This window comes from Homarus americanus, unplaced genomic scaffold (genome assembly GCF_018991925.1).
Source record: "Homarus americanus isolate GMGI-L3 unplaced genomic scaffold, GMGI_Hamer_2.0 scaffold52512, whole genome shotgun sequence".
Classification (NCBI taxonomy): domain Eukaryota; kingdom Metazoa; phylum Arthropoda; class Malacostraca; order Decapoda; family Nephropidae; genus Homarus; species Homarus americanus.
This window is the reverse complement of record NW_024735442.1, coordinates 3,731,792-3,745,276: the sequence shown is the minus strand read 5'-3', so window position 1 is coordinate 3,745,276 and position 13,485 is coordinate 3,731,792. Positions and strand designations below refer to the sequence as shown.

Sequence of the window (13,485 nt, the reverse complement as noted above, 5' to 3'; positions counted from 1 at the left end):
ACTCACTGAAAAATATCACATGTTGAGAAGAGAGAAGAACAGCACAAAGATAATGAGAATTAAAAATGTTCAACTTAATGATTGAAGTTGGAGGTTTCAATTGTGTAAAATAAAGAAGAGCAGAGAATTTTGAGAAGGGATGCTAGCTAATGGTTTATCAGGATCTACGGTAATCTTCAGTTGATAGGGGATTTTTGAGAAGTGAAATGAAGGCTTCAAGGACAGAACTGGTGGTTGAAAGAATGAAACCTGTGATACTAAGGTTGTAGAAAATTTAAAATAAAAAAGTTTAACTAGAAAAAAGGCTGATGCATGTGTTACAGCATTATCCCAAAGCTGAAATACTGTAGTTAGTTGTATCAGCATGTAAAGACTGGTTCACATCACACACATACATACAATATATATATATATATATATATATATATATATATATATATATATATATATATATATATATATATATATATATATATATATATATATATATATATATATATATATATATATATATATAAATAACAACTCAATTGTACAAGTCTGTTACAATTGACATTTAAATCCATTTAAAAGAACTTGTACTATTCATACCTGTGCATGTACCTTGGTTAAGGAGGTCATAGGAAATAATTTCAAAGGAATGTCTTAAGAATTTCCATTCTACTGCAATTTTGCTAAAAATAACTGTAGTCCAAGAAAGGGAAATAATGAACTGCTTTGGTAACACTGACAGTAACAAAAGTTAAGAGATAGTACATAAAAAAAAAAAAATTATATTGAAACAGTAGGTAATTCACCAAAGTAATAAAAATGCTACATTATTTGCTTTAAATATTTATGTGTATTTAAGACAATGGCTTCAGGTCTGCCAGATCTTAATCTATTTTGCATGACAGTTTTAACGAACTGAATCAAGTTGGTTAATGACTTATTGTTAAAATTAAAATGGAGAAGTCTTTACTGCAATGTTAACCCTTAAAATGCGATGTCCCTCATATGAGACCTAGCATACGATGCAACATCCCTCATATGTGAACATTAATTTTTTAAAGTGCACACCAATTTTAAAATTCATAAAGTGCATTACGTGTCCCAATAGATTCACCACACCTCTATAAGCCTCTCAGTTACCATTGCCATTGTGGAAGATGCACATTTGTTGTTGTTTGCCGTAGCCTTCTCCCCACTAACCCCCACATCCTTCCTCCTAGTAACCAGCCCTCACATACCCACTTATATACTGTACAGTACTCCACAAATTTAAATAAATTCCCAGTATTTATATTATAATTTCTTGTTCTTCAGCATGAATATATTTAATTTTATAAGAATACTGTACAACAATTAAACATTTATTATTACTGTATTATTATTATTTTTTGTATATATTAGACACACGGGTAGTTAGGTATTTTCATATTCGCAGTTTAAGGGTTACATATTTTGGATTTTGTGTGAAAAAGTATACACATGCACAAAAATAATCAACACACTATATTGTTCAATGAAAAGTAACATAAGAAAAGTTCAAAAGACAAATAAACTTGCAAATGAAATATTAATAAACCATAGTAAAGTACAGTACCTGTATATATGAAGTTATATGTGCAATGAAGAAAAGTACAGTACAGTAACTAGTAGACAGATTTCAAACAAAGTCACAGCAATGTTATATTAATTATAAAGGAAGAGCAGGCTGAACCAGAGAGATAATATAACTTAGAATGATAGGAGTTAATTGGGATTAGAAGGATAATGCTGATAAAAAAAAGTGGTAGATAAGGAGTAATGGTTAAACCTTACAAGTAACAAAATTTTGATAGTGTAGAACAATAAAGAACTAAATCTTACTGTGGTTACTACAAACATCTGGGCTGAACTGTTATTTCAGCAGTTTGCAGTAAAGAAAGTATATTTTCTTGATATTACAAAATACTTTTGAAAAAATTTCCGACACCATTATGTAAAAAAAAGGTGACAATGATCAAGCTACATAATCAATTCACTAAATTTTGTTACTGAAAACTTTGTACAGATAATGTTATATTGTTATGTCACACCTTGATATGTTATGTCATACCATGATGTTTTGTTATGTCACACCTTGATGTTATGTTATGTTATGTCATACAACTGAAGCAGTGAAGAAGTAGATAGAAAAGGGCTAAATGGCGAGCACTGGAGGCACTAAAGAGGGTAACCTAGTGAAGGATAAGAAGCCATCAGATGTCAGGTTTGGATACAAGTAAAAAATGTAGTTTGGCACAGACCACATTTGAAAAAAAGAAAAGAAAAGAAGGAAGAATTAGAAGAATCTTAACTAAAAAAGGAGAATTAGATGAATGATAACTGAGTAGGAAGTACTTGAACCAGGGTGGATAACAATGAAAGATAAGAGGAGAAACAAAGGCCCTACAGATCGCGGGGAGGCCGAAGGCACAGATACACTCTGACACAGGGCTCGAGGGCGACTGTTCCATCTTTTCACAGGGATTAGGGGTGACTGTTCCATCATTTCACTACGATCGGGGATGACTCCTCCTTTTCACAGAGATTGAGACCTTCTGCTCTTTTTCTTTTTTCCAAAAGGGATCAGGGGGTGTCTGCTTCACTTATTGAATGAAAACCTTAATGCTGTCTTTTTTTTTATGAACAAAGTTCTATTTGATCTTTAAATCTGAAACAGAATGAAGTAACATAGGAACTTAATATGACAGATTGGTTTCTCAAATTAGAAAATGATTTTCATGTCATACACTTCAAATGTGATGACTATCTATTGATGTCGAAACAATCACAAAACCAGTCAAGAAATCCATAAATCACCCCATATAAACATGTACAGTACAGTATACATTTTGTGTATATGAGTGTGTATATATGTGTGTGCTTGTGTACATATACAGTATATATATATATATAATATAAAAGTAGTGTCTCAGAGTACGCGTATCCATAGTGCACAACCCCGCTTATACGCATCTGACCCCCTGAACTGCCCTTATGCTTGGGTCTCACTCTTGCACAAGCCAATCCACCCAGCATTTCTTGCTACCGCAGTATGTTGTTCACTTGTCTATGCTCATTTGAAAGAAATAAATAAAAATTACAATAATCTAATGTATTTTAGAAATAAATAAAATAAAAGATAAAACTATAAAATAAGAAAAAGGAAGAGCAAGGGTGTGTATGAGTGGGAAGTGAATGTTTGTTTGTGGAGAGAGTGAGCTGTAACTGCATCACCGACTCGCCATTCCAGTGCTTCCTCCATCCATTCCCCAATTTCATGTTGTCCAGAGTATGGTTTGAGTGTGGAAGGAGCTATTTTTTTTACATAAAATAATACCTACATACTGTACCAGTAAACGTAAGGAATAAATAAGAGTAATACTAATAAATAAAATAAAAATAATGCATCGCCATTTGGCAATCATTTCACAACACACTGAACACAGCAGACGGTGAGTAGCCGCGATCCCTCACGTTGCTCTCCTCTTCTCCCCGTGCTAATACACTGTACTATGCATACGAAGAAATGTTAATTTCCTTTAAGTTTTTGACCTTATGATACTGGAGTTATTTTTAATTTTTTGCAAATTCTTTATGAACGATTGTGTGAGCATGTAACAGTAAAACAAAATTAAGAAAATTACGAAAATCTACCCCAAAATATGAGTTGAAAATTAACCATAACATAACTGGCGTCCTTCTCTCTCTTCCACTGGTTCTGTGAACATCTTCCAGACATTCATGCTGGTATAGTTTTTCTTTACTGGTGAATTTTATTTCAATCGTAGCCCATATGATAAAAATTAGTGGCAGTGCTTGTGGTGGTGAAAGTGAGAAAAAGAAAAAAACACATACAGCCATACTGTGAAAACTTTTGAAGAAAGGAGTAATGTATCAAACTCTGAAGTTGTGTGTTGATTTCCTTAGTGTATATATATATATATATATATATATATATATATATATATATATATATATATATATATATATATACTAGAACCTAAATATATCATTTCTTGGTTATCTGGGATCCAGGAATTAAGCCTTCTCATACTCAGAACACTGCAATTATTGAAAAAAAAATTATAATAATAATAATAATAATATATATATATATATATATATATATATATATATATATATATATATATATATATATATATATATATATATATATATATATATATATATATATATATATATATATATATATATATATATATATATATATATATATATATATATATATATATATATATATATATATATATATATATATATATATATATATATATATATATATATATATATATATATATCCTTGGCCAAATGACTCCATGAATGAATCTGAACATTTTAACCAAAATGGCCCAACAGCCTTTGCTGTGCAGATGTAAGCTTTCAAAATAAGTTGCACTATACAGGCTATTTCATAACATTTTTTCAATAACAAATGAGCATGTACAACATCATTCCAACACTTTCCCGAAGAGCATCACAAACTATCACAATCGAGTGCTGGCATCTTCATCTTAATAGTAAAGCTACTCACAACCTCTTTAGACCTCATCTTTCAATAAACTTGAGATTTACTGAGTCACCAACAGCCTTTTGCTACTTTAATCTATTTTTTTAACCAATTAGTACTTAAGTTGTGTTATTTTCTTCAAGATAATGCAAAAACCATACTTTTCATCAAATTTGGTACTTGGGACAGTAGCCAATCTTAGCGAAATGTCAGTCAGTAAGAGTGGACATCACAAGTCAAGTTGTGACCTGGACATCAGCTCTTGCTCATCTACTGCAGAGTGACTCAGACACCTTACTAGATGTCAAATACTACCGAGATCCTATAAATTTTAACATAATCTTTATGCCTACAAATTACAAATACTTAAATATTACAAGAAAAAGAGTTATGTAACCTTATCATGTAGTAAACATATTATTCACAGAGTTCCGAGACACATATGCAAGAGATTAGAGAAACTCCTGAGTTCTTGTATATGATGACCTAAATGTTTAGTAAGTGACTGAAACTAACACTTGGTGTTAAGCTGAATGTGTGAGTGGATGATAAAATTCACTTAACCTATTTTCGTCTTTGTGATAACATTTTCGGACAGTAACTAAACCTTTAAGCCGTTGTCTTAACAAGTAACTGCATCTCAAAGGCTGGGTCAAACAAGTCCCTTGCCGGTTTTCATCATTATTTGCTGGCCGCTACCAATGAAAAAATTACATCTAAACATTATTATAAGTTAAAAAATACTTTGAGATCAATAACAAAAATGATTCTTCATGACCTAAACATTATAATCAGAATCAGTGTTTTGGGATGACCATAATGGTTATTTGTTAAGTGCATTCTTAATCTTTTGTTAACAAGTATGTTGATGAATCCTGATAAGGGACTTGTTGAACACAGCCAGAGTATATGTTCTCCACTCTTCAAATGAGAGGCATCACAGAAAACCTTAATCTTAAAAATTAATTACCATCATTCCCTGGACGTTGCAGTGTTACCGAATCGGAAACAAATAACGATCGGTCGCTGAAGTGTGCACCATTTTCTACTTTAAATATGCACACTAAAACGTTTTGTTTTTAATCTCTCTATCCATTTGAAGATGAGATTTACCCACCCGAGAGTCTCAATGGATGAACAACATTTTAGGCATTGTGAGTGTTTAAGAATGCCTTCTTAACTGCATTGTAGGGTTTAAACTTAACATTATATCAAGTAGTATCAGAAATGCTTTACATCACTTTTAACATAGCGGCACTCAGACATATAGGAGAATTCTCTTATTTTAGAAACAATTCTGTCTTCAGTTCCTATATTTTTCTTATCACTTGAAACATTCTGTAACTGTTCATTATGACTTTATCATGGACTTATAATTTTTTAAGTTCAGTATATTAAGGCTGCATTTTATTGTTTTCTTAACATGAAAACTCTTGAGTGAAGATGCAGGTTTTCTTGCTTTACATTTGATAAAAATATCTGTGGCAGTTACATTTGCTTTGGTTCTTCCCTATCATTTTGTCTACAAATGTTTCTATTGCTCACCCTCATCTAGCCTGTGATTATTAGGATTTTCAAATGTAAGTTTTATATTTCTTGCTGACAATGATTAACTTATAAAAAGATTCATTCGTTGCAGATTCTATTGGACTTTGGATGCCAGGCAATACACACTGGATTCCAACCTGAGAGGGTTTAAGATCCTCAAGGATTTCTATTGTCAGGTGGGGTTTCAGACATCTGATTCAGTCTTCGAGGCATCTGACATGGTCACTCTACTGGTACCAGGACTTGCTTCCCGTGAGCGCTCCTGTAAGAGAGTATATGAGTCAATTAAACCTCATGATTTCTGCCCTTTTATATATATATATATATATATATATATATATATATATATATATATATATATATATATATATATATATATATATATATATATATATATATATATATATATATATATATATATATATATATATATATATAATGCAAATTTCATAAAATCAATTACATTACAGTATTACTAAAACAACCCAACTAAAAGTTATTTTGGTTCATTTGAATATAATTTATACCAGGGTATATATATTTTTTTTATTACAATTACAGTATATAGAGCATGTGTTGATTTATATACAAACAGTAGTACCTGTATATAAATAATTATACAGCACTGTATATACATAATACTTTTTCAGGCCTTGTTTTGTTTAATGAAGGGTGATTGGCAACCACAGCATATACAGCATACACACTTCCCATTATTTGCTGTCGCCCTTTCATTCTTACTGGTGTAAAAATAAGTGTTGCCATGATTAACCATTCCAAAATAAGGCCCCAAGTTGGTTTATTTTTGTCCCTTCACACAAGCCTTCAACACTCACCGACACTTCCTTCCCATAATTCACACGACTCCATACTCTGGTTACTCATATAATGTAGCTTCCTGGATGCAATTTCCCCCTTCACCTCTACAGAGTCCTTCATCCCATCCTTTCATCTTTTTATGGTTTTTCCCTATCATCCTACCATCCATCTCTGAAATGTACAGTACTGTATGCTCCTTTTACCAATCTTTCCTCTGGCCTGCTCTCTACACAACACTCCTTGCACTTCTTTATCATTCCTCCCAATTTAAAATTTTCTGCATCCTGTTTTTAGACCTTTTTTGCTCCAATCAAGTTATTACTGTCATCTCTTAATTTGCTCCCTTCTCTTGCATCCCAAGTCTGTGCTTCACACCAACACAAAAATGATTGCACAATAATGCTCTTGTAAGTCTTCATCATTGCTTCTTTTTATTTATTTCCTTCTGACACTCTATGGTGAGAATCAAAACTTGTCGTTTTACAATACAATACAGTACTTGCCGACACGTCTTCACCCAAATATCTCGCACTTCCTCCTCTTCTCCCATTCTATCTTCATTAAAGTTAATATTTCTATCTTTTTGACCTCCCTCTCCACTAATTTTACCAACTTACAATGACTCAACTTTCTCTTAGTACTGTATTCATTTCTAAATTCAATAAAAAAATACTGTAACTTTTTCTCTGAATTGCCACCTTTGACTTCCATCTCACACCATTGCTCACCATACCTACTCCTCTCCTTTCATCTTTCCTCTCTAATCAACCCATTCATGAGAATATTGAATAACCATAGCAACATTATACAACCTGAATGTTGTCCTTCCATCACTTGCAACCCATCTCTCTTACCAACAATTCCCTACATGCTTCAATCTCTGTGTACAGTAGCACGCACGCATGCATGCACGTGTGCACACACATACACCCTTTACATATATACTGCATACTAGTACAGCACAGTTACAGAAATGTGTTCCTACACCCCCTATGCTAACCTGTGTCTCCAATCAGCAACATCGCACTCGTAGTAGTATCACTATTTATAAATGAATGGGTATTGGTTGTATCACTACGGTTGTGAATCGGGGAATAGGTTTGCTATAAATCATATAGGTTGGCCGTTTGGAGACAAAGGTTACCAAAGGGGGTGTAGGAACACATTTTCACAACCGTACAACCTCAGGTTGCCTATGCTAAGGAGATCCTTTGTCTCAGAGAAGAGAAATGGGATTGTTGAAAGAAAATTGGAATTATTTTCCTTGAACTCTGGGTAGATATATTGTCATCTCCTAAGCTTTGGACAAGTTCATTTATACCTTCCTTCCCCTGGCTGGGCTGCCATTACATGTGGTGACCATATGGTAAATTTTATATATATATATATATATATATATATATATATATATATATATATATATATATATATATATATATATATATATATATATATATATATATATATATATATATATAAAATCACACAGGAAAGGAGCAGACACCTTAGCTTTGACGTCTTTATTCAAGATGTCTTAAATAAAGACCAAGCTAAAGTGTTTCCTTTTGATTTTATCAAGATTATCTTATCACGTTTTCATTGTGGATCTACATTAAATAAATATATACAAGTACTGTATATATATATATATATATATATATATATATATATATATATATATATATATATATATATATATATATATATATATATTATATATATATATATATATATTATATATATATATATATATATATATATATATATATATATATATATATATATATATATATATATATATATATATATATATATATATATATATATATATATGTATATATACAGTTAACCCTCACTTTACGCGGTTAATGTAACCAGTACCCGCGGAAAGTGAGAAAGCAGCATAAAAGTGAATAACATAACATATGGGATTAATTGAAATGGAGTCAGGGCGATCCCCAAACTCCACTTTTGGCGACTACACAACTATATTTGTAGTAAAATATTATCTTAACTTTATGATGGTATGCACACAATTAATAATTAAGAGAAATATCAATAATATTAGGTTTTTTAACACTTACATTAGTAGAAAAAATGGCTGGGCACAGGATGGGCGGTTGGTTCCGAGGAGAGGGCAGATTATTGGCCCTCACCTGTGTCACTTATTATCATTGTATCACTATCACCACAGAGGCTTGCAGGGCCTCTTTGTCAAACTCCCCAAAGTCCATATAAGTCCATATCCTCCCATAATTATCACTATCACTGACGGGCCGGCTGTGGTGGGTGGCGGGAGAACTGGTAATGTTTTCACTTATTTGGGCGACCTTGCGCACCATGTTAGCACAACTTACACAACATGGGGATGGCGGGAGTTTGGATCCAAAATGGCGCGGCTGCCAGCCACTCTCAGCGTAAAGGCACACGCACACATGAATGTGAGCATCCTGGGTTCGGCAGGGCACCGGCGTAAGCGTGAAGCGAATGCGGGACTGCGTAAAGTGATTAACTTGGGTAATATATATATATATATATATATATATATATATATATATATATATATATATATATATATATATATATATATATATATATATATATATATATATATATATATATATATATATATATATATATATATATATATATATATATATATATATATATATATATATATATATATATATATATATATATATATATATGCACGTGTTGTGCACACTTGCACATACCGTACATGCAAGTAAACATGCATGTACACAAAGACATACTGTACAAAAAATTATTTACAAGAATTATAAGAAATATATTTATTTATTTTGTTTATTTATAAAGCAGTCTTCATTCATGGTTCTTTTTCATAGAAAGCAGGACCAGATGTACATGTGAAAAACTTTTTCAAACAAGCAGTTAAATGTGCTGTAAATAACTTTACCATGTTTTTTGTTTTAAAAATCATGTGACACTTGCACCAGTAAAGTTAAGGCAATTTGTCGAGATGAACAGGCAATCTAAAATAAGGAAGATGTTGAACAACTGAATCACAGAGCAAAAGAAGAGAAAAAAGTTAGTGACTAAAGTATCACTAAAAACAAAAATTTTTATATCAACCACAGTAAGTTCCTAAGCACTGTACCCCATTTTGCACTTTACTCGCACTACTTTCCAGTTTATTTTGAACAGAGTTCAGAACTTGAAACAATTAAGTGTCATTCAAATAAGTTTCATAAAAAGGAATGTCATTGAAACAATACTTGAGACACACTTGATAACAGTTAGACAAAGTGTGTCTGTACAGACATTTTATAAAAATGTGAGTCAATAGGGCTAATATTAATAACACTGATAATATTACAATACATACACTGTAACATTATCGAGAATGGAAGGCCTTACTGCTAGAAGACTGTTGAGAGCTTTATGGGATTGAATGCCGTACGACACCCATATTCATGCCAAGTCCTTCAACTTAATGTTTGTGTTACCTACCTTGTTGGATTAAATGAATGACCCTGTTGATTTATGTTTCTGATTGTCCTGGATAATTTAATATGACTATGTATTTTGGTGATCTGTCGGTGTAATATCTGCAAGTCCATCGATTTATAATGAGATGGCGTCAAAAGTTATGACGCAGTGGTATAATGCAAAATATTGTCTATATATATTATGAATTTGTGGGAGTAAAGTGCAAAAAGGGGTATTATTATAATTACCCACTATGATGCTATGACTACAGTGAGCTAACTTGTGTACTTTGAGTCATACATGGTGTCAAGGGTAACGCAGGAAAATAATTACGATGACCAGTCACTTTGAATTTAAAATGAATCGTGTTATCTTACAGACCAAATGATTACAGTATATGGCAATCTGTCCTCTGCTACAATTCTTATTTGTATTATACCATGAGAAATACTTTAAATACTTTTAGCATCCACTTGCAACCCCACTGTCATTTTATAGAAGTCAGTGAGAGTAGTGGGGGTTATTGTACTGCACACTTACCTTACTGACATTGTGTTTATATTTAACTCATCACAGAATAATCACTTTTATTGTAAAGAAAGTAATAGCAAGGCAGAAATTTAAGCTTCAACTTGAAAGTAACTAAATATAGAGCCTTTTAATTAAAATACAGTACAGGTTGGACCTCGTTAATCTGGGAAGCTTGGGACCAGACCAGCTCTGGATTATCAAAAATTCTGAACCATCGAAGCTGAGGTTAAAAAAAGGAACACAAGGCCCAGACCAATGTACCACTATCTAATTTCGTCAGTATAGACACCTTTTCTAAAATAGTTAATCACATGCTTACGTTTTGCTGCATTACAACCACTTCCACTGCTTGCTGGTCTCTTAGAAGGCATATTTAGGGGTAAATTATAAGTGTTTCAAGGTAAAATAGTGGCAACAGCCCCTAGAAGTGAGCTATGACAGACGTCACAAACCATTGAAGCGGCCGGACTATCGGGTCCCGGATTAGCGGGGTCCAACCTGTATAACCTCTTCAGTACCTACAGACATCTATCCGAAGCTCATATACCTGTACATTTATTAAACCTTATTAATCAATGAGAGCAATAAGTAATAACCAAAAAATTAAAAACTATATCATTGTCAATAGCTACCTTCTGGTAATAAACAAAGTAACCTGAATATAAAGTTGTGTCACAGTAACCCTGACACCATTAAGATACTCACAGTACAGTACAACCCACAGTTCTTTGTAGATCTTAATTTGTCAATGACGTCAGTGAAATTAAGGCAAGTCATCTACAGTATATTGCATCTGAGCTACAATCACATGAACAGATTAAATGAGTTAGGAAGTACAGTAGTTTGATATACAGTACTGCTTTACTATGCCAAATGATATAAAGATGAAATTTAAGCACATTGCCTGAATGAATGAAGTTTAACAATAAACTTAAAATCAATTGGGGAAAATTTTTATTTTAGCTTGCATATTTCACTATTAAGAGCATCATAGCAGAGGACGGTAGACCTATGGGAGGGTCTACCAGCCCAAGCTGTGGAATCAAGAACAATACTGGACTTTAAAATAGCCCTTGACAAAATTATCAAGAACAATGGAGGGATCCTAGACAGGCTACATTCCCTAGATATGGCCACCTCTAGTGGGTGGCCAATAGGTAAATAAAGATAAAAAATGTTTGTTTGTTTGTTTAAATAAGTTAGTACAGTATATTATTTGAAGCACAGTGCATTATTGTATTGCAAAGGGCTGTAAAATGATATGTACAGTACTGTACTAGTGAGTCTATATCAAACAGCTCAGTGGCATAAACTTTGTTTTCAGTTTCATTGGTCAAATACTGTTCATAATGAATTTGTGATTAGTGACATTATGGGATATTCAAATAATCATGCAGGATATATCGCATTAATCTAGAGGTGAATGTCAAGCTGACTTAATTTATTTATAAGATCACTTCATCTTTTATCCATGTTTCTAATTCCTTGTATGTTTCAGTTAAGTCAGTCAGCTAAAACAGCAGTTCCCATTGATACACTCACTGAAAAATCTTTGAGGTGAACAGCAGCAGTACACACTGAAGGTGAGTTACTACTGGCCACACAATTATTGCTACAATGATGTTCCCAGTTTTTATTTTAAATCTAAACTATCATCATTAAGAATACCCTAGTAATTAATTTTTTAATACAATACAGTCAACCCTCACTTTACGCGGTTAATGTAACCCACAGGGTACCGCGGAAAGTGAGAAACGCGTAAAGTGAATAACATAACATATGGGATTAATTGAAATAGAGACCGGGCCGACCCCCAAACTCCACTTTTTGACGACACACAACTATGTTGTAGTAAAAATATTATCTTAACTTTATGATGGTATGCACACACAATTAATAATTAAGAGAAATATCAATAATATTAGGTTTTTTAACACTTACATTAGTAGAAAAGATGGCTGGGCACACAGGGATGGGCGGTTGGTTCCGAGGCAGAGGGCAGATTATTGGCCCTCACCTGTATCACTTGTATCAATTGTATCACTATCCACCACAGAGGCTTGCAGGGCCTCTTTGTCAAACCCCCCAAAGTCCATATAAGTCCATATCCTCACCATAATTATCACTATCACTGACTTGGGCCGGCTGTGGTGGGTGGCGGGTGAAGAACTGGTAATGTTTTGATGACTGTGCGACCTTGTGCGCACCATGTTCGCGCCGCTTACACAACATGGCGGATGGCGGGAGGTTTGGATCCAAAAATGGCGCGGCTCGCCAGCCACTCTCCGCGTAAAGGGTTACACGCACCGCGGAATGTGAGCATCCTGGGTTCCGGCAGGGCACCGCGTAAACGTGGAAACGCGGAATGTGGGACCGCGTAAAGTGAGGGTTGACTGTACATATTAACTTACTGTTATTACTCTTATTAGTACAGTATGTACCATAAATACAATAAAAAAGGTCACTGAACAATCACGAGGTCTTAAGGCTGATCCCCCACTTGAAATAAAGTACTGTACAGCCATTTGGTTTGGTGATTAACAGGTGACTTACAAGATCCATACCAATAAAAGACCCCT

The 13,485-nt window shown here is 33.2% G+C and overlaps 1 protein-coding gene across 16 annotated transcripts in view; it reads right to left on the bottom strand.

Annotated features, from left to right (window-relative positions):
* Positions 1-4,351: 4,351 nt before the first annotated feature.
* Positions 4,352-13,485, bottom strand: part of LOC121871006 (potassium voltage-gated channel unc-103-like) — a 113,934-nt gene continuing 104,800 nt past the window's right edge. For all 16 annotated transcript variants that reach the window (XM_042373050.1, XM_042373049.1, XM_042373052.1 and 13 more), the window contains one exon: positions 4,352-6,347. In XM_042373050.1, the coding sequence (XP_042228984.1) occupies positions 6,270-6,347 (78 nt within the window). In that variant the 3' untranslated portion in view covers positions 4,352-6,269. The remainder of the gene's footprint in view (positions 6,348-13,485) is intronic.